Source organism: Cryptotermes secundus, unplaced genomic scaffold (genome assembly GCF_002891405.2).
Source record: "Cryptotermes secundus unplaced genomic scaffold, Csec_1.0 scaffold1951, whole genome shotgun sequence".
NCBI classification, from domain to species: Eukaryota; Metazoa; Arthropoda; class Insecta; order Blattodea; family Kalotermitidae; genus Cryptotermes; species Cryptotermes secundus.
The window spans coordinates 47,308-74,441 of record NW_019727443.1 but is presented as its reverse complement, the minus strand read 5'-3'; the positions used below and the strand labels follow the sequence as shown (position 1 = coordinate 74,441).

General features: G+C 42.1%; 4 protein-coding genes across 8 annotated transcripts in view; 1 reads left to right on the top strand and 3 right to left on the bottom strand.

Annotated features, from left to right (window-relative positions):
• The window catches only part of LOC111864871 (tetratricopeptide repeat protein 39C), a 16,485-nt gene extending 14,268 nt beyond the window's left edge, over positions 1-2,217 (top strand). For all 4 annotated transcript variants that reach the window (XM_033751603.1, XM_033751602.1, XM_023852442.2 and 1 more), the window contains exons 10-11: positions 750-991; positions 1,781-2,217. In XM_033751603.1, coding sequence (XP_033607494.1) covers positions 750-991; positions 1,781-1,894 — 356 coding nt within the window. In that variant the 3' untranslated portion in view covers positions 1,895-2,217. The remainder of the gene's footprint in view (positions 1-749; positions 992-1,780) is intronic.
• An 8,364-nt stretch (positions 2,218-10,581) lies between these two features.
• LOC111864882 lies at positions 10,582-15,399 on the bottom strand. Its single transcript, XM_033751612.1, has 3 exons — positions 14,444-15,399; positions 12,918-13,066; positions 10,582-11,464 (listed from the first exon to the last, which is right to left on the bottom strand). Exons 1-3 carry the CDS (start codon positions 15,180-15,182, stop codon positions 11,354-11,356), a joined length of 999 nt encoding a protein of 332 aa, XP_033607503.1. The 5' UTR covers positions 15,183-15,399; the 3' UTR covers positions 10,582-11,353.
• Positions 15,400-16,262: 863 nt separating this feature from the next.
• On the bottom strand, positions 16,263-22,050 carry LOC111864855 (lactosylceramide 4-alpha-galactosyltransferase). Of its 2 annotated transcripts, XR_002842863.2 has the most exons (5): positions 21,674-22,050; positions 20,254-21,128; positions 19,757-19,970; positions 18,718-19,269; positions 16,263-16,416 (listed from the first exon to the last, which is right to left on the bottom strand). XR_002842863.2 is itself a non-coding variant. In XM_023852411.2 (4 exons), the coding sequence occupies exons 1-4, from the start codon at positions 21,761-21,763 to the stop codon at positions 19,000-19,002; spliced, it is 1,449 nt and encodes a 482-aa protein (XP_023708179.1). In that variant the 5' UTR covers positions 21,764-22,050; the 3' UTR covers positions 18,484-18,999. The 2 variants fall into 2 exon arrangements, 1 of the variants encoding a protein (XP_023708179.1); XM_023852411.2 differs by lacking the exon at positions 16,263-16,416 and having other exon boundaries at positions 18,484-19,269.
• Positions 22,051-26,585: 4,535 nt separating this feature from the next.
• LOC111864876 (lactosylceramide 4-alpha-galactosyltransferase) overlaps positions 26,586-27,134 on the bottom strand; it is a 21,619-nt gene continuing 21,070 nt past the window's right edge. The window contains exon 5 of the mRNA XM_023852455.2: positions 26,586-26,911. Within this exon, the coding sequence (XP_023708223.1) occupies positions 26,642-26,911 (270 nt within the window). The 3' untranslated portion in view covers positions 26,586-26,641. The remainder of the gene's footprint in view (positions 26,912-27,134) is intronic.

The window sequence follows — 27,134 nt, the reverse complement described above, 5'->3', positions numbered from 1 at the left end:
TCGATGGGCACACATGGCAGCTTCTACTGTGGCTGCAGATTGCTCACTGATGCTCCTTGTAACACAGAAATAAACTGATAAATAGGTAAAGCTATCCCTGCAACAGGCCGTGAAGTCCCATTGGGTTGTGAGATGTCAAGGCTCCCACATTTTTCTAGACGGTTGGCTTAAAGGTGAAAGTGCGGCTGGAAGGTATAGGTCAACTGAAAAATCCAGTAACCTCATTGGGAATCGAACCCGCAACCTTCTGGCTTGTAGCATGGTGCCTCAACGTACTATGCTACGGAAATGAAGCCATGGATTTGTGAAAATGCAGATAAAAGTGCATATAATGAGAATCACCTGTGCTCTGATTTGACAGAAGATAAAATTACATCAACGGTAATGACACCATTGCACTAAAATCCTTTCAACCAATCAGTGGTGTCAATGAGTTAAAAACATATGTCTCTGAAACACTGGTTTCAAGCTCAGTAATGACATGACTGAAGATTACTGCCACCTGGAATGTGACGTCACGTAGTGTGGCAGCTATTTGAACCTGCTGCTCTGCTTCATGTCTCAGAAGGCAGTATCTGTATACTCATCGTCATGAGGACTTCAGATTTGACAATGGCACAGCTGATTCCCTCTGAATTTCATTGACTTATCCACCACTGCACCACAATTCCTACCCATGCATCTTTTGAATAATCTTCAGACTTCCAAATTCACTGTCCTGAGTTTTCTGCATTACTTCTCCTGTACAGATTGTCAGTCATCTGGTCGGGAGCCCATGGAGGGTCTTCGTCACCTTGTCATGGGGGCTGCTCAGTGCTATTTGGGGCTCCACGAAGAGGCGGTAGCCAGTTTCCGAACTTGTCTTGCCAAACGAGGTGAACTAGAAGCTTGTGAAACTGGAGGAGGTAGAATGATGGGGCAAACTGGGGACCACCACATTTCAGCCTTTGCCCTGTATGAACTGGGTACCCTGTTGTGTAAGGATCCTAAAGTGAGTAAAGCTTTCTCGTGTTTAAATACAGTTAAAAACAGTGAAATGGAATATCAAATTAATTCAATAAACTATACAATGTGTTCTTTCTTAATTAAGCCTGTCCCCACATTATGGAATGGATGTGTCCCTCAAAACATGTCAACACTGTGAAATTTTGTAATGCGAATCCTGCGTTTTCACCATCATTTTAAACAAGAGTACTACACTGAACCATCTAAAATAAGATGAGAATACCAACCATGCAACCAGCTATCACTGATCTACATGTGATCTCAGTTTCTTAACAAAAAATTGTTTATTAAAAAAACAATTTTGGATAAATTTTGTACCAGGCATGAAGAGGACAGTGGGGTTACTTGTGAAATTAGGGTAAAGGTACTTCTATGGAATCAGTAACTGAAGAGTTTCATGCTTCCATTTTCGCACCTTACCCTGTACCTTCACTACACTCCGCACCTAGGGCCACATATTACGGTTGTCTGTCATTCCCATTTGAGTGGAACAGTCCTTCTTTACATTACACTGGGTTGGGTAAATCCTGCTTTTAAATTTGTACTAAACTTCTCACAGAACTTATTAAAATATCTAAAAACCTATTTTGGAAAACTGTTTTAGCACATTTTCATATACACAGATGTTCTGTCATTTTAGTTACCGGACAACCCCACTTGAATTCCAGCTTGGCTTGAGTGATAAGCCTCCTGGATAGGAAGTCCAGGGTCTGTATTACTAAAAATGCCCAATATTCAGCTTAATTTACTTTGGTATCCTTTGTCTTTGTTCCAGACTGTCGACGAAGGAAAAGCCCTACTCCATCAAGCTCAGACTAACTACAGAGGTTATGACTTTGAGAATCGGCTAAATGTCCGCATACATGCAGCACTGAGAAACAGTGGATAACTTCAGTACCTGCTACCGTCACTTTGGATGTCATCTTGACAGTTACTGGTACATTTGAAAAATATGAAACTGTTATAACAATTTATATATTACACTTCCTCTTTAGGCAAAATGTGGCAATGACACATAGTATTTTACATAACTATTACATAAAATATTTGACTCTTTAAGGGCTAAAATTTCAAACCATAATATATCCCAGTTTTTTAATTTAATGACATACTACTTCATGCAAAACTAAATGACACTAATAGTTACTATAGGATTCTGACGATGGTGTATTACACACAGATATTGGGTTTTCGGACTTTATCCATCGTCCTGGTTTTAAGATAACTAACACAACGTTTCGGAAACTGGATCTGTTTCCATCACTGGTCCAGTGATTGAGGCTAGCTCTTTCTAAGGGACCCAACAGAGTAGGTGTTTTCCCTCAGCTGAGGACGGAAACAGATCCAGTTTCCGAAATGTCGTGTTTTTCTTAGTTATCTTAAAAACCAGGACGATGGATAAAATCCAAAAACCCAATATCTCTAAATGACACTAATTTCTCTTATATTAAATGAATTTATATTTTATAAGACAGTTTTATGCTATAAGAATAGCACATAAATAAATATGAGCAAATGGGGGAAAACACATTTCTCCAGTTCATGCATAATTGCAAACTGAACAGAGAATGCCCACAGAGATCATGAAATTTAATCCATACTCTTGCCAGTATGTACAGCTGTTGAAGAGAAGTGTAACTGTTATGGTAGAGATTTTTGGTGTGAGTCAAATCCTCATTCCCAATCTTTTTTTTAATTACACGAGCAAACTTCTCTAATTGAACATTATTCTTTCCTACTATGTGCTGTGATAGTGACAAGGAACACAACCACATCTGGGTGAAAGTCAGGTATTATTGTTTCACACCTAAATAAAAGTGTTTCAAAACTGAAGAAAATTACTATTCAAATAGACTGAGGAAGATACAGATCACATCTTTCCCTGCAACTTTAGAAATACCTAAGTTCCAATCTTCCTTGACTTTTCTCTTGCCCCTCATTGCCCATTTTACTTGGTGGATCCAAAGTACAAGTCCCTGAATGAAATATTTCAAAATATTTTGATGTCTCATAAGGAACATGTCACATCTCAGAGCCAGGTACCCAGACCAAAAAGTTTATTACAGTATTTTTCAGACTGTATGAAAATGTTAGTATAAGTTGTGCCTCAGAAAAAGTCATGTTAGCCTGCTTCTCGGTCTATTCCTATTAAATCCACCCCACTGAAAAAGACATACGACACACTTAAGTAACAAATGCTGTGTTACAGGGGCAAGTGCATTGAGTTTCATATTGCATTCATGTATGTATGGTCCTCCAAACTATACTAAGGCCTTGAAAAGAAGTCCCATGGGTGGTGGGGATAACAATCCTCAATATTTCCACTCCTTGCCTACAGATGTGTTCTCCTCCAGTCTTTTCTTCTCCTCGACAAGCATCTGTCACTAATAAAGTTATTACTGCCAGCATGTGTGTGAACAGAATGGCCACAGACAAAGTATTTGGAGAATCAGTTTCAACCAAGAACTACTGGAATTATATATATTGAAAGAAAAATGCTGGACCATGAGATTAGGATGGATCACAACGTGTGGCTACGAAAATGTTTGAAAGCAAACCAAAAAGTGGAAGAAAACTGTGTAGGTCCATACTGAGATGGCTGGAAGATGCAGGCAATGATTAACGAGAGCTGAAAGTGAAGAGATGGAGGTAAAAGGCAAATAATAAAAGAATGAATATATGTTGTAAAGAAAGGAGGTCAACCGGAGAGCAAGGGAGCAAGCACAATGGTCAGGAGACTGGACTGGAATATGAGGAAGTATACTGGAGATGGGAGGGTAATGAGCTCAAAGCAGACGCTGAGGTGTTCAATCTGTGGAACTACTTTCCATGGCCTCCATATATGAACTCGATGCACTTATAACAATGAATAAAACTGCTGATTTGATGGCAGACACAACAGAACATCAGTGGGACCTGAAAGAATATTTTCACACTAGTTATTTTCTAAATCCAGTAGAACGCTGAATCAAATGTCTTTCTTTTTCAGTCTATAATACAGGAAACAATCCTTATGGCATATTGAAACATTATGGTTTGCACTCTACAAAGACTTCATTTAAAAACTCTGTAAAGTGAAAAGGCCTGTCTTATGCTTTTTCTAATTTTTATCCATGTCTACCCATTTTGTAATGTCTAAGAGTTTGAGTTAGGTAAAATAAGGCCTAGGCAAGTGCAAAGTTGTCAGCACTGTACAAGTGTCTAGGAATATTTAATTATAAATGTGACATAAAATTGAAAGGTGAAAAGGAAACTAAAATGTGGCTTCATGTTAAATAACTCGCCTACACGTTGCAGATTACCTTCATGTTTAATACTAATGAACATATTATATTACTTGAATTCTGTGTCTAAATGTAGGTAGTGTAATCTGCAATCCAAATATGACAATACACTGTTCATAGGTTAAATATATTTTCAGTGCTGGTAAGAACTAGAATGGTGTTACATGCCCTTTATATATTTTAAAAGAAACATTTGCTTACAAAATTTAGTATATAGGAATTATAACATTTATAAGAAAATGTCCAAATGCAAGGAATCTTTCATAAACTTAACACTGCAAAAATTTCAAAGTGTTATTCACTTAGAGCAGGTAACAGCCAAACACTCACCTGTGAGCACTTTGATTTCTCTGAAAAGATTTTTTTCCAGTTATCTGCATGAATGTCAGAATATTCATAATAATGCTTCATAGAATCTGTAAGGTCCTTCAAAAGACAGCATGGATACCTACAAAACATTAAGCAATTACTAGTCACATGATGGAGTTGCAAATGTTAAATTAATTTCAGTAGTTCTCTGGTACTATACATATGGCCATAAAAAATAGTCTGGCACTTGAATTGTATTACAGATGTCGAATCACAGTACCCACAACAGTTGGCAGGTTATCATCGCTTACTGATACTTCTTGTAATATTCAGAATTTAAGGCAGGAATCACAGCTGCTGTGGAAAGCACTACTGAAGGAACACTGCCTGCAATTATCAAAGATTTTAACTTCTTTTCTACAAACTGTATCTGATGCAGTAGGATCACATATTAGCATGTTCCTGTGTGAATAAAATCTTGTGATATCTAAACTAGTACTGCAAGTGTAACACATCAGTACGAGATGTATCGGAGAGTTCTTGGACTAGTCCAAAAAAGAAATTCTGGCTTAACTTACTAAACTTTGGCTGCCATCTCCTTCAAAACAGTCTCCTTGGGAACATATACAGCAATCCCTTCATTTTTTCCACGCTTCAAAAGCACCATGGAAGTCATTTTCCCTAATGCTGTTGAATACTGCATGTGATTTCCTTTGGATGTCAGATGCTGTTTCAAAATGTCATCACTTCAGTTTCATTTTCAATTTCGGAAACAAAGCGAAATCACAGGGGGCTGAGTCCGGCAAGTAGGGAGGATAGGGAACGATACCCATGTTGTTGTTAGTAGTTTTCAGGGACGTGTGGGTGGGCACGTCATGATGAAGGATCAGTGCGGCGCATGTTCAAATTTTCTGTTAAGATCTCCTGGCAAACTCCATAACTGATCCCAATGGTGTCTGCAAGCTCGTGGATTGTTCGGCAATGGTCTTTGCTGATGAGTTCTCGAATTGTTGCAACATTTCCCATCATTCTGCTGGTGCTTGGTCACCCTGAACATTTGTCATCTTCAATTGACACTCAAGCAGCCTTGAAACATGAATGCCATTCAAAGACTGCCTTCTGGCTTAACGAATATTCTCCAAAAGCCTCACAAAGCATTTTAAGGGTTTAGGTAGTGGATTTACCGAGCTTCACGCAAAACTTGATGCAGACATGCTGCTCAATTTTGCCATCCATCACAGACAAAACGAGACAAAGCTGAAAAAGCACTCAAGTAAAAACAATACGTGTTCACAGCATGATGTCACATGGCAGACTGGTGCAATAGGCTTGCAGAAGGGTGACGCTGGCCTCCCCTCTCATCTTTCTCTGAGGTAGTTACAGCAATAGCAGTCTGGGAACTTTCTGATACCACCTCGTAGATATAGGCATCTGACACTAGTGCGTCTTTGCTTGATGTATCTGTACACCATTAAATAAAACTACTGATACACTGCCAGGTGCACATACATGTACACAGTATAATTTGAAAATCTGTCTATATAGTATTAAGATAGGAATTCCGTGGGCATAGTCTAGTATTATTCTCTAACACAAGTGTATTGCATTTCAGAATTTAACATTAAATATCACGTCGGAAACGTAAAATACTGTAAACCTGAAAACATTTACTGAGACAAGTAAAAGAAGTAAATTCTTGTCTCTCCTCATTAGGAGCCCCGACAAATATAACAACTCAGATCACCACTTAAAGACATGTATAAATTGTAAATTTTGTATCATATATATTAAATAGATTCATCATGTTTGATATTTAGAAAGAATTATTATGCTATAATGATTACTGACCATGGACTGCAGTACTGTAAAGTGGATATGCACAGAACACTGCATTTTAGGTATGAGCTCAGTCCGTCCGTATACATGGCACAACTCAAGAACTGTTGGTTGGATTTGTGTGAAATCTGATATGAGAACTGTCAAGGCTTTTCAATTTTCATTTAAATCAGTTATGTTTAAACAAAGAACTCCATGCTAAAGATGTACTGTAGAGAAGAATGTCTCAAACAAGAGATGTACATAAAATAGAAACATTCTATGTCCAATATATTCTCTCACCAAGTCTTAGTTTTCAGAATAAATAAAATGAATGTTACACCTTCATAGTTACATATTTAACAATCAACCATGGCCTCCAAAACACAATCATGATAAAGAAAAGTCTTTATTGACTCTGGACTGCATTAAAATAAGAATGTGATGCTCTATTGCAACATGAGTTTGAAGTGCACAGTGAAGCCTTAATACTGACTGTTCATTCATTTAGTGAGCCTACATATTTTTGACCCCTCACGAATCTGAATTTGAATATTGTAACCTAACAGTAAATAACTGCACATGAATTTAACGTTTTTTTTATTATGAGTGAAGAGTTCATTATAGCCTTATTCATTTCTAATTCCTTCTGCTCAACGTGCTGTTAACCGTATACTTTCACAAACTGGTTTTAATATAGATATTGGTGTCCCCCAATTTGAAACCTGGTCACTAGCCCCATAGTATCAGGGGATTTAAAAACACATATTATAGAATGATACAAGTCAGTTTGAGAATTGCTGTTTCAATGAATTGTGAACAAAACCAGATTTTTATATTCAGAGTATGAAACGCAAGCAGTGGGTTGTGAGGGCAGGAAATGCAGCAGACTGCTACACTGGCTTCCACTTCACAATTCATTTTAAAGAACACTGTCTCTGGGAAGAGCTTTTAAAATGTATTTTTATTATATACAATTATGTAATACTCTAGGTATCCTGAGGCATGCGGTAGTGTAGTCAGTTGAGGCACTCACTATGCTAGAAGATCATGGGTTCAATTCCCAATTAGGTCACTGGATTTTTCAATTGACCTAATCCTTCCAGCAGCAATATGGCCCTGTGGTCGACTGAGCCTCTAACACAAATGAGCACCAGGAATCTTCCTGGGGGTAAAGGGTGGCCGGCGCGTAAAGCTGACAACCTCACCACCATCTGTGAGCTGACTGTCTAGAAAACATGGGAGCCTCAATGTCTCACAACCCTATGGGCCTCAATAGCCTGTTACAGGGACTGCTTTAACTTGCTTTACCTCTAGGCATCCTCTCTTTCCCTTCTAAATACAAATTTTCAGCTTTCTTCTGCAACCATTCCATCCTTATACAGGCAATTTAACTTTAGATTAGGATTGTATATACTCATGAGTTTATCAGATATGCAATTTCTTATAATTTTTCTTTTATAACCATTCATATATATATTTACATGTACTGCAAGAAAATTACCAGTTTAATTTGGTTTTAATAAGGTGTGAGTTGGGAGCACTGTGGTCTGAACAGTGGTGGCACAAAATGTCATTTAAGTAGCCAGTTTCTGCAGACAAGTGGTGCTCACTGCTCACTGCTCTCCATGTTACATAGTGCCACATAAATCAGAAAACCACAATATGAATTTTCACCACTGTAAAACCTCAAATCTCATGCTGTAAATGATTCTATCAATCTGCTGAACTCTGTTTCAATATATCCTTCGAAATGTCTGCCTTGGAATTATGTAATCATTAAACAAGGTATCTGGCCAACTCACAAGCTCAGATATTTATTTTATTGTTTATTATATAAAATACTAAGATTAGTGAAGATCACTGTTACTTGAGATGTAACATCATATAGATGATGGTAAAGCTACCCCTGTAACAGGCTGTGAAGGCCTGTAGGTTTGAGAGACATCCAGGCTCCAACATTTTCTCTAGACAATCTGCTCACAGATGGCGCTGAGGTTGGCAGCCTTATGCTCTGGCCACCCTTTACCCCCAGGAAGATTCCTTGGACTCATTTCTGTTAGAGCCTGAGTCGACCCCAGGGCCACAGTGCAGTTGGAAGGATTAGGTAAATTGGAAAAATCTACCTCATCGGGACTCAAACCCACGACCTTCCAGCTTGTAGTGTAGTGCCTCACCCAACTATGCTATCATATAGTCTGGTAGACATTTACCACATTTTTGAGGGCCCAGACAGATTTCTGCAAAATGTAGGTATATATGTATCAGACTACATGACATCACATACTGTAATCTTCAGGGTCACCTGTGAGAACCTCAAAGGAAAATACTGGACATAAAAAAATGCCATAATGTTCTGCCTTCATGTGACATTTAACATTTATCTTGGTGGTGAGTCTTCAAACAATATGATCCTATGGGATATAACATCGTGGTTTGGTAGATGAGTAGCATTATTCTAGAGGAAACTGCTGCATCCATCTTCAGGGTACACCTCATCTTCAATGCTGATGCTGGAGATGGGCAGTCCCTCTGAAATACTGGTACTCACCTACCACGCCACATGGCATCACATGTCAGAAGATCATGATCTTGTTATAAACTTACTGTTTTTATATACACAAATCTTAAGACCTCTTTAAATTCAAATGAAATTCTCTTTTGTGTAATTTCCTGTTCTGACTCTATCAGTATAGGATTTAGAACAAACTACAAGCTATCATGAAGCAACATGACCTATATCTATCTGCGAAATATCTGAGGGGCCAGACTGCATTCACGTGTGCGTGTGACCAAGTTCTCAAGATAAACTGAAAATAAGGCAATGGATTGTATACTAAAAACTTCTCAATACTTTTCTGCAGTTTAGATGTAGTTGGCCAATAAATACTTTTAAATGTATGTCTATATATTATTTAACATTTCCTCTAATCCCGACAGTGGAGATCAATAAAATGAAATGTCCCTGCTACACTTGAACATACTGACTGGCAATGCTTTCTCACGACAGGTTGTGTATGTGTGTGCATATGTCATTCAAGAGAAAATGTAGCTACTGAAAGCATGAAATAGAAAAAAATATGCAGTACTTGTTGACAATTTTTCAATCTTTAATGTAGTACTTTCAAATTCCAGTTTGTGTCTAAGAAAAATGGTTCGCCCAGCGGGTGAAATCCCAGTAAATGTGTTTATGTACTGACTTCTCCAACATTTCATAAAGACATTACAGGCTTTGAGGTAACACTAGAACAGAGCAGGATAGTGGGACTCAGCGAGGTATGTTAGTCTGTGCCCAAAACATCCGTGAGGGTAAACCATCATGTAATAACACATATCATTATATTATCCATAGGAAGTCACTACATTCTAATTATGGAAACCAAAATCACTACATCAGACACCTCACTGAACATGCAAGACCTTCCTCCCACAAGGCTGCCTACTCAGTGTGCGACAATCCTTCAATAATGTTCTAGGCCAGCCGTGTCAAACATGCAGCCCCCATAGCCACAAAGTGCGGCCCCTCAACTTTTAGAGCTAATTGATATTAAAATCAATATTAAAATTTTAGCAGAAATATTTTTTGTAAAGACAATTTTCCAACAGACCAGAAGACAAGAAGTCTCACGCAGACATAAACTAGCAGGCTGCAGGAAATTCAATGTTTTGCTATTTCTAACATAATTTCTTGTGTAATCTCTCTTTTTACATATTGAAAAGCTGTTTGATACTTGTCAAAAAATGGCAGTCTTGCTTTTTAAAACTGTAAGATATGTGACTTTAGGTAATTATATTGAAATTATTCCTAAATAATAAATAGAATTAAATTTCCTTGTATCAAAATCTAATGTATATTTCTATTTTGAAGTGCGGCCCTGGACTATTATTTATAGGGCTGAGGTGGCCCTCTGTACAAGTTGAGTTTGACATGCCTGTTCTAGGCAAATCAGATATTGACTTCAAGCAGGCCTCTCTATCCATATCACTAACCTGAGGCTGTAGATTTTTTGTGACAAAATCAAAATACAAAAACTCACCAGTGCACTGCAAAAACATTTTCTCCATACAAAACAAAATCTCTTGAAATGACTACAACACGAACAGTTTCACACACAGGGCCCACAACCTGTTATTGTCACTGCTACATGGATCGAATGATAAGTACGAATCAGTGTTCAATCTACCCCTGCTTTATTAAGACTAACTTTTGATACACAAGGGCGTTTTATATATATTCTCACACACATAACAACAGAGAGATTCTGTTTTATGTAACCGTAGTAACACATAACAGTCGAGAAATTAGGAACAGTGCACATAGCTCAGCCCTAAACAATCTGTCACACTCCGCTTCAAAGCATTTGTGAGTGTCAAACACTTCACAAAACTAGCGACACACACTTGTCTTAGTGCACTTAGTGCGCCTAACTTGCTAAATATTTTTATCACAGCAAAAATATTCTTAAGAAAATACACAAAAATCAATAGCATATTTTATACCCAACACGCTTTATCTGGTTTTTGTGACAAACAAAATGGCATGAACACACCAGAAATGTTACACTATGCCTATAATTCCTAACTTGCTCTAATGCCCATACTGAAAAGTACCCACAAAGATAGGTGATATCTGAGGCCATCCGAGATCCAGTGCATGACACAGGATTTGAACCACATCCCAAAAGATGAGTGCCAGAGGCACTTCAACAAATGGAAGGACAGCTACAATCACAGTGTCCAGTCTAAGAGATTTTTGTTTCCCGTTAAAGGTACTTCAATCTGAAAAATTATATTTTATGATATTGTCACAATCAATCTGTGAAGGCATTTCCAAAGTAAATCTTTGTGAGAGGGTAAATCACCCTAACACCTAATAACGACAGAGAATACTCAAAAAGTCAGTGCTAGTAGAAATCTTAACAATTCCATACTCCACAGAGCTACTTGAGTACTCCAAGTTGCTTGAGACAATATTCAGCAGCTGCAGCTTTTGCCAACTGCTTCCTTCTTGAAGGTGTGTCAGGAATATATGTGTGGCCTCGAACAGTCACCTGAGAATGAAACAAGACCTTAATCAAGCTAACAGATAAAACAATCACAGTTTTGTACAAATGTGAAACTTTGCTTTCAAACAAGCAAGTTTGCATGAGCAGTGATGCTTCTCACTTGCAGACAGCTGCCACTTTAACTCGTGGCTCTTGTGGTGGACAAAGTGGCGCTGGAGCGGGTTTTTTCAGAGTACTTTGGTTTCCCTTGTCAATCTTCATTCCACCAAATTCTCCATCATCATAATCACCTAGGACAATCAGTGGCTGCCATGCCGAGTGGACCCAGTTGGACTCCCCCCCCCCCACTAAGGAAAAAAAAAAACTCTTGGCTCTCACACCAATTATCCTGACAGGTTGGTTCTTCATGGTTTTCCTCAGTCCCTCCAGATGAAAGCCACCAGAGTCCATAAATCAGCCCAACACCACTTCCTTCCACATTTTTCCAATTCATTATTTACTGTCATCCAAACATTCAACGCTATACAAGCAGCATGGAAGTTATGGGAATGACTCAGATTGTCTTCTGGGATTTCATGCTGTGTAGTCTGACAGAAGTTTACTAACATTTCAGAAAACTGCACTACCTTGATCTTCAGTGTCAAAGAATAAGCCAACCAAGAAGAGTGCCCTAGAGTCCTCTAGAAACCAAACCTCTCTGCCTATTTCTGTCTTCTCAGAGCTCTTTCTGCTATGTCCTTCTGCCCAACATCTTTCATAACCTGTTGTTCTCACGCTATTCATCATCACTCATCACTACACATATTAAGTTTCTGGACGTTATCCAGCATCCCATTTTTGCCTAAAACACGTTTTGAAGATAGGGGCCAGCTCCATCAATTGGGCCCAACTGAGTATGTTTTACCCAAAGACGGAGATAGAATTCAGTATCTGAAACACTGTGTTTTTAAATAAAAAAGAGGACGATGGATAACACCCAGAAACATAATATTTGTATTAGTGTACCATCGTCACAAACTTTTAGATCTTACTCATCACCTTCTGTCAGTTACAACACATTCAGATGTTTTAATGTCTACAATGTCCCCTTTTATGCTACAAAACTAAGCATCAGCTCAACATTATTGTCTTCTGAACATTTCAGATTCTTACAGATTTGAAATTGATATGTGATAAATAACATTAAATACTGTTATGAATTACAATGGTACACAACTCAGCAATAACATATATTGTTCTCTCACCTTGATCTCAGTTACGTGTCTGTACTGTAATGATTTTCAAACCAGTATCCCTTTTAGTTTTAAATTTACAATATCCCTAAATTGTAGTATGCACTTGAGAGAAGCTGCTAAGAAATCTACTAAAAACATTTTCAAAAGCCCATCACAATATTCTATCGGTATATTATATTAGTTAAATTAACATAAATTAGCACAAGATAATATGTATATGAATAAAAATTCGCTCTGTTAAAAAAGTAAAAACTATATAGCACCTTCATTAAAAACTTTGGATCTGAAGAAACTAAACATTGCTCATGCATTTCAAACTGAGGAGCTCCCCAACGCAGCCTGGTGCACAACTCATGAAGGGCTGACACTGGATGCTTGCTGGTCAGGCCCAGAGACAAAGCACATAGTTCACCTGTAAAGCAAAAAGATTTCCTGCATCCAGTTATTAAAGCACAAAGCTATGAGGATTATTCAAAAGAAACTGTTCCTGGGGCTGCCAGCAAATATAGCTGGCTGCGGGTCATCATGGCGACGTGACTTCGCTGCACTCAGCCTGTTCAGGAAATTGCCACTGTTATGCAGAGATTCTAGCAGGAATCCAGCAAGTTCTTCATGCAGAAGATCCATTTACTCTGCTTCCTCTCACAGAAAAATACCCAAAATGAGTTTCATTTGAAAAAGCCTCTCACATTTGTGCCCTACTGCATACTGAATGAAGTAATGTGTAAAATGTACCCACTGCACCTCCCATCCAGTGACTACCAAGGGCTCTTTCCCCAAGGATAAAGTGGCCGGTGCATTAAGCTGGCCACTCACCTCAATCTAGTGTCAAGGTCAAGAAGACCATGTGGATCTATACATATGTATTCATGGGGTAGTGCCTAATTAGTTAAGCACTTTGTCATGTAATTCTTGCAGGCAAATTCTAACCAATATTAAAATGTTACAAGAATGACTGTTCTAAAATACCACATATAAGAAAAAAAGTCCTAAAATCAATTTAAAAAAGTAGGCACTCCTGGAGTTTTTGTATTAATTATGTAACACATTTTCACATTTTTCAATAACATATGTGAAATACACAAGGCCAGATGGTAGTTTAGTTCGTTGAGGCACTATGCTACAATCTGGAAGGTAGCAGGTTCAAATCTTGATGAGGTGGATTTTTTTCAATTTTTTCAATTTCAGCCAAACTATGGCCCTGGGGTTCACTCAGCCTCTAACAAAAATGAGTACCAGGAATCTTCCTGGGGGATAAAGGGCATAGAGCTGACCTTACCACTATCTGTGAGCTGACTGTCTAGAGAAAATGTGGGAGCCTCAATGTCTCACAACCCTACGGGCCTTCACAGCCTGTTACAGGGATAGCTTTACCTTTTTACCTTATACACTGTTATGGACTAAATCTAGTATGCTGATAACAAAAATAACATACAAGATAATGTAACATGCTCAGTTTCATTGTCATCCTCTGTATTTTATCCATATATATATGAACAGGCACGTATCACGTACTACACAATTTGCCATTATTTAAATGGGAATAAACACTTGCTTTTCATTAATGAAGTATATTCAAACACTATGGTTGTCCAAAATTGTAAAACAAAAGTTAAAAAAAGTTTTTGGCTGCAAATTCTATACATTAAAATCTGACATGACCATTCAAAACTTTTTGTGCTCACTTCTGCAGTCGTTCTGTTACAAGTAATTCAAAACGTTTCATTTCTTTTACATTTCCTAACCTTGCTAACTATTATCATTATTAATAACTGACGAAACAACAAACCTTGGGAGACCGTTGGAGATGAATTTGATCCTGAAACCTGTTCTTTCCATAAAGTGTCTATTGAGCCTGTGACCATCTTACATTTTTGAACTTCTTGCCCATCAAACTGTGTAGAGCCATTTGCATGATGACAAGATACTGGAACAGTAGTACTTGCACATCTTTCATCATCTGATGAACATGTCTTCACTGAATGGCAAACTTTTTTCTTTTCGTTCAAGTTTTCTTCTGATGAACACAATGTCTTACATTTGCGATTCTTACCGCTACTATCATCTGAAGAATATGAACGTCTCCTTTTTCTGCACTTTCTTGATTTATGAGAATGACCAATTCCTGTATCTGGTTTCGCTTTTGCTTCAAATATTGCTTTCAGACGGGTTCCATCAGCGAGTTCCTTTGAACTGTCAAGATCGACCCAGGTGTTAAATTTATGATTGAATATCTGGAATATTACTGTCGAATCGACATATTCTTTGAAAGTGGCATCTTCTGCAATAGCTTTATAAAATACTTCTTCCAAATTTCTGTTATCGTCGTCTAGTGTTATTACTTTCTTGCGATTTTCATCAATGTCAATTAATATTTCTGCCGACTTCTTTCCTAAAGTAGGAATGAGGGCCTCATCGAAATCAACATCTTCATCAGCATCGTCAATATCGTCATTAAATTCGTCTTCCATTGATGGACAAACAAGTGTCGAAAAACAACGATCTGATGATCCATCCTCATCACTCATTTTAATCCGTAATTTGAATATTTTCTGTGCTTACCAATAAGGCTAATTCTCTTACACAGACAACTAATACAAATAAGGCAAATTATCTTACACAAACAACAAATTAAACGTACGAGTAATACATAATAACTCAAAACAGATATACATCAATGAACTAAACAACCTTTTCTCAACACGGACCAACACCATAAAACATAAAACAGTTGCAACGTTAGCAACACTGCACGGTCGTCATCGTCGTCATCTGCAGTCATCTGAGCNTAGCTTTATAAAATACTTCTTCCAAATTTCTGTTATCGTCGTCTAGAGTTATTACTTTCTTGCGATTCTCATCAATGTCAATTAATATTTCTGCAGACTTCTTTCCTAAAGCAGGAATGAGGGCCTCATCGAAATCAACATCTTCATCAGCATCGTCAATATCGTCATTAAATTCGTCTTCCATTGATGGACAAACAAGTGTCGAAAAAGAACGATCTGATGATCCATCCTCATCACTCATTTTAATCCGAAATTTGAATATTTTCTGTGCTTACCAATAAGGCTAATTCTCTTACACAGACAACAAATTAAACGTACGAGTAATACATATTAAATGAAAACACAAATATAAATAAATGAACGGAACAACAACCTTTCCTCAACACCTACCAACACCATAAAAGGCATATAAGGGTTGCAACGGTTGCAACGTTAGCAACACTGCACGGTCATCTGCAGTCATCTGTGTATACAAACTACTGTCATCTGTACGCGACTTGGGTAACTAGATCGTTCTCCTAATCTCCTAATCGGTCGTAATGGTCGTAATCCACTTGCTACTCCCTGTCCTCGATGTGATCCTGTCGCCCAAAATGAAGCTTTGTATCTGCTGGACTATTTGTTATACAGAATTTATTTATTTATTTCGTCTCTATAGATCATTGTTACATGATATAGGACAAGTCATTTACTGTACATTGGCTGTTTACAATAAGAGAATAAAGTTACAATACTTAAAATTGTTTACAATCGATTACAGTAAATTACAATAGTTAAGATTTCATTTAGTGTGAGGTGGAATCCATATTTGGTCCCCTCGGCACGTCGGCTTCCATATGTCCTATTGTACCTGTACTGGTGATAATGCTTATGGAGAATTTGATGGAATGAGGAATATTCTCTGGATTCATTTCGCTCACAAAGCACCATCAATGGCTGGCTCTCTTTTGAAGACGGTAATGAATTTCAGGTCCTGTAAAAGGCGAGGAATGTCGTGATCAGCTGGACGACTATTAGCTTCTCAAAAGCACTCTACTCCAAGGAGTTAGGTACTTCGGTGCTACAGTATCTCCTAATACACACACATACATATATGTAATTACAATAAAAATGTAAATTCTGTTGTCTGGTTCCTGCCGCAGAACACCTGAAGATATGAAATTAATTTCGTACTCTTATCATTATGTACGGTAATCGCTTGCACCGCTTGGACCGCTTGGACAGAGGGCTCGTTGGGGCCTACAATGGCTTAGTATTGTGTGCGTCCCCCCTCCCATTACAGTACCTTATTATATTTAATGTCTCTTGTTGTAATTGTCTAAGGTTCAGCTCCAGCAAATCTGTCACTCCCACTGTGTTATTCCTTGACGTTCCCTGTAGTGCACCACGCACCCTCGGCTGCCGCCACGGTATCTCGTGGTGAAGGGGGAGGAGCCAGAAAATGTTCTTACAAACTTAGGTTTAATCATCTAAGACTATTTTTAATTATACATCTAAGGTGTTCGCGGTAGAATTCTTTTTAACAACTTGAATTTCTTGCGTTAATATTTGGTATCATTTCCTTGTTTCTTTCGGTTTATTTTCCAGAAATCCGTGGGATGGAGTCAGATGCCTGGTTTCCCCTTCGCCTTTCCGGTGCGCATGGATATCTCTTTATAATTACTGGGTTCAGTTCGTTATGCAAGGACATCTTTCGTCACTTCCTAGGCAACTGATACGAGGTAACTGCTCAGAGATATGGTTATCAATATTTATTTAAGTTCTAATCTGAAAAGTATCTAGGAACTCCCACGGTAAGAACATTGCGTCAGAGATTCCAGCGAAAGGAATGCCTTACCCTACAGCTTTATACTAATTATATTTATACTAACTGGGCTTATGGGAATGAAAGCATCCCCCAGTTAACATACTCGTATTTGCAAAGACCTTATCTGTCACTGTACAAAAAGCTGTTACAGTCCGCGTTTTGAACTGTTCAGTTTCTGGGCTCAGAATAGCGCGGCTGGTAAAGCGAGTAGGCTACTCCTTACACCGCGTCCAGACGGTTCAGACCGGGGGTGAAGCAGCCGGGGCCTGAAGCTGCTCACCCGGTTAAGAATACTCGGAGCTTAATTAAATCCACGGACAATTTTATCTTCTGAGGTTTAAGGCCGTGTAATCTGGTTGATCGTTACCGACGTTGCGGAGGAATCTGCTGCAAAAAGATAACATATTACATGGTGTCGTAACTGTGACGACACGTTACGAATATGCGCCACCGGGAACAAACTCCTCAGACCCTCGACACAATAACCGTCACGCTAAGTGACAATGAGCTTACACGTGACCCTCTTCAGCTGATGGTTCTACTGAAATGCCATGCATGCTGCTTCTCACAGGCAATGACAAAGCCTATGTTCTCATATGTGTATATATGTATACAGGATGTTTCACGACTTTAGGNTTGCGGCCGGCGGTGGCATTTTCGAAAATCAGCTTTAAGCACAAATAAATTCAAATTAAAGGTAATTTTACAAAGTTAACTTTACATTCATACTTTAAATGTATCATGCATTATGCTGGTTTATTATTTTGTTCCGTTTATTGTCAGTAATCGTTACCTTCTATTCTGAGTTTAAAACGGTCATAACTCCGTAACCGTCCAAAATCGAACACATGTTTATATGAACTTTTTTGCTCACAAAAACCTAGGAAATCACCTCCTGCAGTTATGCCCTAAAGTCGTGAAACACCCTGTATGTATACTCAGAATTAGATTGTTTTTTGTTTTTGACTTTGTGCATGGGCGGACAGCGCAGTTGGTCGAGGCACTATACTACAAGCCGAAAGGTCTCGGGCTTGATTCCCGATGATGTTATTGGATTTTTCATTTAACCTAGTCCTTCCAGCCTTACTATGGCCCTGGGGTCGACTCAGCCTCTAACAGAAATGAGTACCAGGAATCGTCCTAGGATTAAAGGGCAGCCGGCGCGTAAGGCTGACAGCCTCACCGCCAACTGTGAGCCGATTGTCTAGAAAATGTGAGAGCCTCGACGTCTCACAATACTATGGGCCTCCACGGCCTGTTACAGGGATAGCTTTACCTTTTTTTTACCATCGTCCGATATTCTGAAAACTAGAAAACGCAACGTTTGGGAAACTGGGTCTGTTTCCGTCCTCAGATGAGGGGGGGGGTGAGACAGCTTAGAAAGAGCTAACCTCCATCACTGGAATTACATTTATTAACCAGTTTCATGTACCGATAATTGTTTGAGCTTACAGAAGACATACTTACTCTCCGTGTCTGACATATGGCATCAGTCGAAAAAAAATGGCCTCGACGCATCACTCGATAACATATATACCTGCATTAATTTGTTTGTGGCTTAATTAGGTTGGATGATCAATGAACAGTAAACTGGACGGAGCGTGCAAGTGAGCACTCGAGGCTTCATCTGCCCAGAGAGACTGCGGACAACTGAAATCCTTCATTCAGAATAGTTGGTGTCCTGACCAAGATTCGAAACGGGTTCCTCCCGAATACATCTCCTCATATGACACACACAGCATCAGTCTATCAGAATATCGGACCAGAGTTCGAATACACGCGCGGGCAATAAGTCGCAGCCAGCAGGCCGTACGCCTGTTCCGACCCCACAGTGACGTTCTCTTGGCTGCTCATCTTGTTCCACACATGCACCCCGTAACTGTCCGCCACCTTCTTCATGGTTTCCTTGCTCTGAGAAGGATTGAACAGGAGCCTCCAGGCTGGATAAGAAATGACGTAGAATACCTTTTGCGGGAGGACGGCGAAGCCCAGACATTCCTGCCTCGTCATGTTAGACACCTGTCGGAAGAATGAGAAGTTAGCATTGTGGACACGCGAACTTATGAGGTGGAAAAGGAATATTTTCGCGTCTCGGTCATTGGACATGTACAGTTTCCAACTGACAGATGAAACTGTGATGTCATTTGACGGTACATAGCTTGCGCAGTTGATGAACTTCACTTAATATGCATAAAGTGCGACAGACAACTCGTAATGTCTGTGCTTCACACTCAGTGGTGGTTTAAAACAAAATGGCGTACGTGGAATTTTGCTTATGCCTTCCCCGGAATGTTAATACTTCAGATATTTCGAGAATACTATCTTCTGGGATGTGATACACTGTAGTTTGGTGTGAGTTTACGAACATTTCGAAAGAACGTACTGCCTCCATCTACGGGGTCAAAAGTAAACCAAACAAGCATACAGCAAAAAGTGAGAACGTCGCATCCCATACGACAGCCATCTTTGTATACACCGCTGTGAGGACCTCAGAACCAACACTTACGCGTTTGGTGCCACACAAGTTCTCAAGGACTCTGGTGATCACGGCCGGACCGTTTTGGTCCCACGAGTATCCTTGGAAGTTCCTCTGGATGTCACGAAGGCACAGGTGTGCTGCAACCCGCCCGGCAGTGTCCATGTCGAAATTGAGGGCGCCACTGGCTATGTAACCGTCATATTGTGCCCCAGCGTAGTTGGTCCCCAGTCGGGCAAGGGGCCTGTCGGAAGGAACGAGAAGTGTTATCAGTTTTGGACTGTGGCCCGGGATAGCTCAGTCAGTATAACAGCTTCCTATTGGTTGGACGGGTGAAGAATAAAAAAATTCTCTTCATAGCAACCAGACCGTGTCTAAGGCGTACTCAGCGGCCGGGCTTCAAGCTGGCCACTCACCTGCGCCTAGTGCCCAGGCTAAGGTGGTGTGGACACAGCCGCACCCTTCGGCTCACCAAGTCTCTATACCCACTGAGCTACATTTAGACATGTCCAGTGCAGTGTACTCACTTCCGGAACACGAAGTCCAGGTCCACGTATATGCCGCCATACTTCCAGAGGGTCACGTAACGGAGGATGTCGCTGGAGTGAGGCAGTGGCCAACGGGACGACTTCACTTTCCCCATGAAGTCCCAGTTCTGCAGCGGAGTCCCCCACATGTACTCCGGGACAGTGAGCTTCCACAGCTTCACATTGGGATACGACAACATCTGCTTCACGTATTCAGGTGAGCCACCGAGGCCGCCGCGCACCGAGCACGTGTATAGGAGGTACACCGTCATGTCAGGGTTCGTGTTTGCGGCAGATGCAACCGCGCAAGCACCCCGAGGATGGATAATTAAACCTAACTGACTGCTTGATACGGAATCGTTTAAAACACAGCATGTTTCAAGAAATATGATGTGCTTTTCTCCAGGAACTGGTTCCTGTTGAACAACGTTTCGCTCTGAAAGCTGCCCGTTGTCTGTGAAGATAATTGTTTCGGTTGTTGGTTCGACGCCCGATTGTGTCGGTGTTGACAGTTTTGTTGCTTCTGATTTGTTGTACTTTGCGTGGTCAGTGAAGTTGAGCTGATTTTTCCCTGTGACTGAGTCTGTGTGTGTAACTGCATGTGATCTTTCAGAGTTCAATTTCACCTCTTCATTTTGGAAGACTCCTTCTGGCTGATCGCGAAGGCCCTCTCGTACGGCATTGCAGGGTTCGCGTGCTCCGACACCTGTTGATGTTTTGTTGGCTTTCAAGAACACATCTCTTGCAAATGAGTTGTCATTAGCACATGCGAGCACTTGACGCGTTGTGCTGTAGTACCACGTACCGCCGTAGCACAGCACCAAAAACAGACAGACCAACCAAACCAATGTTCGCTTCATCTTCGCGCCGCATGTCTGGAAAATGAAACCAGTAGCGATAAGTATACTTGCGAGGGGGGGTGGGGGGTGGAATGCTACGGTGATACATGAAGTGGGACAGATTTGGCAGGAAGCGGTCGTGGCCTGTTCCAGGTACTCTCAAGGCATATGCATGGAGTGAAAGCGTAAAGAGAGCCCCTGACTGGAACGGACCGTTCCCAGAGCACCAGTTACCGTAACGCTTACTCCCTCGGCGTATTCCTCGTGGATTCGCTGAACTGCTCATGAAAGTGGAACCAAGTCTCCGCGGTCGCCTGTTTGCCAGTGGCTGGCGTCTAAGTTCCCCCTCGGCCTTTGGGGCTCTGCAATTTCGATCTCACTCGGTCATTTGAGGCTAGGGAAATGACGGACACACACAGCAACAGAACTGGTTCAGTCCTGGCTATTGATGTCGCCTTAATGTTCCACTGAGCCCACAGTGGGCTCTGGGCAAACAGTATGACGGGGAGAACTGATCGCCTTTGCCTGGCGACCAGATTCACGTGAATATTGCCGTGCCCTGCATGTGTTCGGACACTCACCGTTATTGGAAGTAAACCCGTTGTGATTCGAATGGTGGCACTCCTCCGCAGTTGCTTCTTGGTGGAGGGCAGGACAGAGGGCGCCGTCATCTGTCCGCAAGAAACTGACGCCGTGTTCACACGTCGGGCGCCTTCGTGACACTGACACCGAGGCGTTTCCCTGCTGAGCCATTATAAGTTCACCCTACCATATCAGTTGCGTAACTGTTGGTCCTGATGAAAGGGGCGCTAGCTTGCACGATGTGGGTCAGTTATGTAATGAGAGATTGTGTACGGCTCTCCCTATGGGTCTCACGATAAACAACGACTGTTTCTTTAAACAGCATTAACCGGTTGGGCTTTGTAGCGGAGACGTAATGTTTCCTGTGAGGTACGGACTGAACACACTAAAACTCTGCATTCTGCCCACAGAGTGTGTCTGTGTGTTCCGTGTGGTTCTCACAATAAACAGCGGCTGTTTCAATAAACAGCATTAACCGGTTAGGCTTTGTAGCGGGGACGTAATGTCTCCTGTGAGGTTCGGACTAAACATACTAGAACTCTGCATTCTGCCCACACAGTGTATCTGTGTGTTCCGTGTGTTCTCACAGTAAACAGCGACTGTTTCCCTAAACAGCATTAACCGGTTGGGCTTTGTAGCGGAGACGTAATGTCTCCTGTGAGGTTCGGACTGAACATACTAAAACTCTGCATTCTGCCCACAGAGTGTGTCTGTGTGTTCCGTGTGGTTCTCACAGTAAACAGCGACTTTTTCCCTAAACAGCATTAACCGGTTGGGCTTTGTAGCGGAGACGTAGCGTTTACAGAAACTGTCAAACCGTAAATATATCTGGTCATGAGCCCCAGATGGGGCTCGAGATCAAGACTTACTGACTTACCGTCAGTCGCAATGTGACTTTGGCTTTGGACACACCAGTGTACTGCAATTAGACTATATATGTGGGCTGTCATACTGTGTGATCCGGTAGAAGTTCACCGACGTTTCGGAGGAACGCATAGCCTCCATGTTCAGGGTTAAAGAGTAAGCAAACCAAGAAGAAAGCTTCTACCGGATATACGGCGTCACAATCCAAAATACAGTACTGTCCATGGTCAACGCTCTGTGAGCTAAAAATCAAAACGCGGAGGCCCTTGACTCAAGCCACTGCTCGTAAACATAGTGACGTCTTCACTTTCGCACTGCCCTTACCAGAAGGACGAGAGGGCGAAGCCTGGGGAACTTCTAGTTACTTGATGTTCTGTCCCCTGCCCAAAAATAAAGCGTATCTTCATGCTTCCGAGGGCCGAGATGAAACACCGCGAAGCAAGCAGTTCCCAAGGCTGCGTGAGCTGGCGCAGTGTTAATCATACACGGTATCAGTGACGCAATCCGTGTCTGTTTGCAGACGTCGAGTGTGACACTGATACCGTGTGATAAGTAGTTCAGATGACCTAAATTACATGCAGAGAAACTGCACCTCGCGATATCAGCGCGTACCCCTTCCGTCCCTTCCCTTGTTTCGAAGAAACAGGAGGTTCATGAGACAAATGGCAATCTGATGGCCCCCCTAATTTTGTCGTTATCTATGCGGTTCCGGTCTTTCCAGAATTTCCTCTTTGTACAACCCCGCGGCGTGGGAAGCACGTGACCAAACACCGGCGCCATCGAGTCCACTTGTCTCTGCGGCACCCGAGCTCACGAATGTTCTCACATGGGGCTCCAATTTTCAGTATGTATGTTCCTTGAAGGCCCTCTTTAACCTTGGTTATTTTGCTCTTAGGGAGCCGGATTAGAGTAGTCCGTATAGCAAATGAGGGTTCGGAGTTCGAGTCCCGGTAGGGTCAAGAATATTCTCTTCTTCACGTCTTTCAGAAAGGCTCTGGGGTCCATTCAACCTCCTATCCACTGGGTACCGGGGGTTCTTTCCCCGAAGGTACAGCGGTAGGGGCGTGAAGCTAACCACACAACTCCAGGAGTGTCGAGGTCAAAAAAATATGGATCTATACAACCACTTCCCCATACACCTTCATGTTGTAGTTCTTAATTCAGTGAGCACAGGGACAGCTTTACATTTTACCTTTACTTTGTTTTTTCGGACATACATGTTACAGATAAAACAGAGTCTCGCGAGCCACAGGTTGCAGTTTCTGTTAGATCTCCACATGCACTATGTCCACACGGCGCTTTCGAAGGGGTAACGCTCCTGTATCATATTCTGGAGGTCTCGGCTTCAGATCTCGTCTTATACACTAATTGTCCTGAGTGAGGATTTCCGTGGTCTTCTTCAGTCGCTCTGCGCAGCTGCAAGGAGAGTGCTTCGAGTCAAGCCACGACCAGCGAGGAAGATAAAGCTAGAGGAAGCGGAGGACTAGTTGGGCTGCATGTGTAGCATGCAGTGCAACTCAACATTTACATGAAGAGTTACGTCCATTTGTTACCGCTTTTAAAGCAGGTGGTGCGTATGGTAACCACACACGGACACCGAAGCGAAGATAAGATATTCACGTTGGTTCCATGTGGCGCATTCACACGGCTGTGACACCGTGTAGTCTCGTAATGATAACATGAATTTGGAGAGGAACACAGCACCTTTTCCTTAATGGCAGAGGCAACTGGAGATAACACTGTAACCCAGGTACCAGACTACACCGTGTCATGACTAAGAAGACCGTCTTGAAGTGGAAATACTGAGGATTCATCGAGCTTATGGAACGGCTGGCCGTCTGCGGTGGCCCAGTGATCTCCCAGTAAGAGGGCTACAGGTAAGGTAAATATGGGGGAGTGGAGGTACAGCTCCACAATTCTTAAAATCGAGACTACGTGGAGGTGTCGTCAGCTTCAGGCGTCTGCCGGCCTTCACCCCAGAAAAGCAGCCCCGGTACCCACTGTGGGCCCCAGAGTCTATTTGCACCCTGTGCACAGCAGAAAAATCTCGCGCCCCATCCGGGATTCGAACCTCGATTCCTCGGCGGTACAACACGTATACCGACTGAGCGAATTGGGAAATGAAGCTAAAGTTCCACGCCTTCCTATCAGCTAGCGTTGTAGCTGCGGCAGGGGGGGGGTGCTGAACCGCACAGTCGGTATAGTCATGAGAGTGGGAGAACATGTCATACCGCAACTCGAGCCCCGGCCGTCTGGCTCGGTGAGCCAGCTCACGTCCTGAGCCTCACTGCATTGCCGACAGGCAGTCTGTACCGTCTGTACTTCGGGCCATCACGTCGCACAGCAACAGGGCAGTGGGGCAGACTGTCAGTGCGCTGAAGGTGAAACCAATTTGACACTGCCTTGCATAATTAGCACGCCGCCTCTAAGTACATTCGCGAATGGAGACAGCCAGGATAACTGGGAGCGCATCCCTTCACTCTGACCCTGCAACAGGGCAGTGAGACGTCGAGGCTCCCACATTTTCTAGACGAACGGCTCACAGATGGCAGTGAGGCTCTCAGCCTTTACGCGTCGGCCGCTCTTCAACACCAGGCAGACTCCTGTTTCTCAATTCTATTAGAGGCTGAGTCGACCCCAGCGCCACAATCCGGGTGGAAGTATTAGGTCTAATTAAGAATCCAGTGCCCACATCGGGAATCTAAACCGTGACCTTCAGCCTTGTAGGACAGTGCCTCAAAGAACAACGCTACCGCGTGCCTCTCCCTTGCTCCGACTGTTGCAGCATAAAAAATTCTCTAAAGCGATTCTAAGGTGTGACGTCGTGCTGTCCGGTAAGTTCGGGGGAAGGCACTGCCGCCACCTTCAGGGCCGAAGTGTAGGCCAAACAAGTTACCACGAGGAAGTAGCCAGCAAGAGGACCCGGAAGGTGGAGTCAGTACGTCCTGTCGTCACGTCGATGAACTTCTGCCGGACTGCACGGCGTCACAGTCCATAAGGTGAAAGGTTTTCTAGTCCCTGCTGTGGGGACCTCAGTCCCAACATCCATGAACCTGTAATCTTGCTTCTGGATGAAATTTCGCAGCGCACCAACATACAAAACTGCATGGGGGCATAACAATATTCATAGCGCAGTCTCCTGGGTTATGTAGCTGTGTACCTACATTTCGGAGGAATATGCTGCATCCATCTTCGCCGTAAATGGAGATGGGTAATAACCCGTAAGACCACAATATGAACGAGTTATGCGGCTCGAGGGCAGTGTCAACACAGTTTAAACGGGAGATTGCTCAACAACTTGGTGTCGCTCGGGCATGCGCAAATGGCCGACAGATGCAGGAGCCAGAATATAGAAGAACTGTCTTGCTTTCTGTTAACTTAGGCCATGCATGGGGTGGGTACGGGTCCCAGAGACGTGAGAGAGTAAAATACGGCCATGAGTCCCGCGGGAACCGGAACCAAGAATGACTGTGCTGCCGAGGGGCACCAGCAATATACCCGACCCGACCCGACCCATTCTGGGTGAGTCCAACGCCGTTGCTAGGATACAAACAGACGAATGTCGACAGATTGGACAAATGAAAGGTTTGGAAGATGAATAAGGGAGAAGGGAGAGAAGGACATTGAAGGAACGAGGAACAATTTTAACGCAAAGGAGAGTTTGGAAGGAAGGGGGTGCGGAGCTGCCAAAGCACGGAAGAAATGAAAGGGATAGGAGAGAATGATGATGTAGACAGGAGAGAAGGAGTTAAGAGATGAGACAGTAATAAAGTAAAGAAAAGAGAATTCACTTGATGCGCAGTAGTGAAAATTCTAGGCGTCAAGGCGCCAGGGAGGGTTGAAGTCCTGGTTACCCTCATAAGGAAGCGGCAACATGGGGTTCGGTGTGCTCGAAGGTTTTGGTTTGCAGATTATCCCGAATGTTTTCAGCTTGCTTCATTGCTGTTCCCAGCTTCGGAACCCTTCCTATTCCGTGGTCAGAAATCCCGTCCAGATAGAGTATTCATCCGTGGAGGAGACCTCGAGCCACGATACAATAGAACAAGGTTCACTGCACCCAACACCAACTTTATTTTACAGAACCTGCTGTTACACTTGTCTTTTCAGAAATCACGTCCACATACAGAATACACCCGAGGACAGGCCGTCGCAGCCATGAGGCTGTAAGGTTGCCTGGACCCAACAAGAACTTTCGTCAGTTTACTGAGTTTGTTCCATACATGGACACCAAAACTTCCCTTGATTTTCTCCATAGTTTCTTCACTTCCGGATTCCTCGAAGAACAACTCCCAGCTTTGGTAGGGAATTGGGAAGAATTCCTTGTTCGAGAGAATCTGGAACCCCTTGCACCTCTGTGTGGACAGCTCAGAAGCCTGCAATCATACAGGAACGTGAGAAGAGAGCTGCACGGCGCCGGAACTTGTCGAGACTTACTGTGGACCCTGTCCGCATTTCAAACAAAACGTTTCGGGAACATAATTTGTTACCTTGATCAGGTTTAGACGATAGTGCTTACTCTCCTGAGCCCTCAGTCACTGTGCTAGAGGCTAGGTGTAGCCGCCCTAACAGGGTGACAGTACCTCCTCCCGGATAATG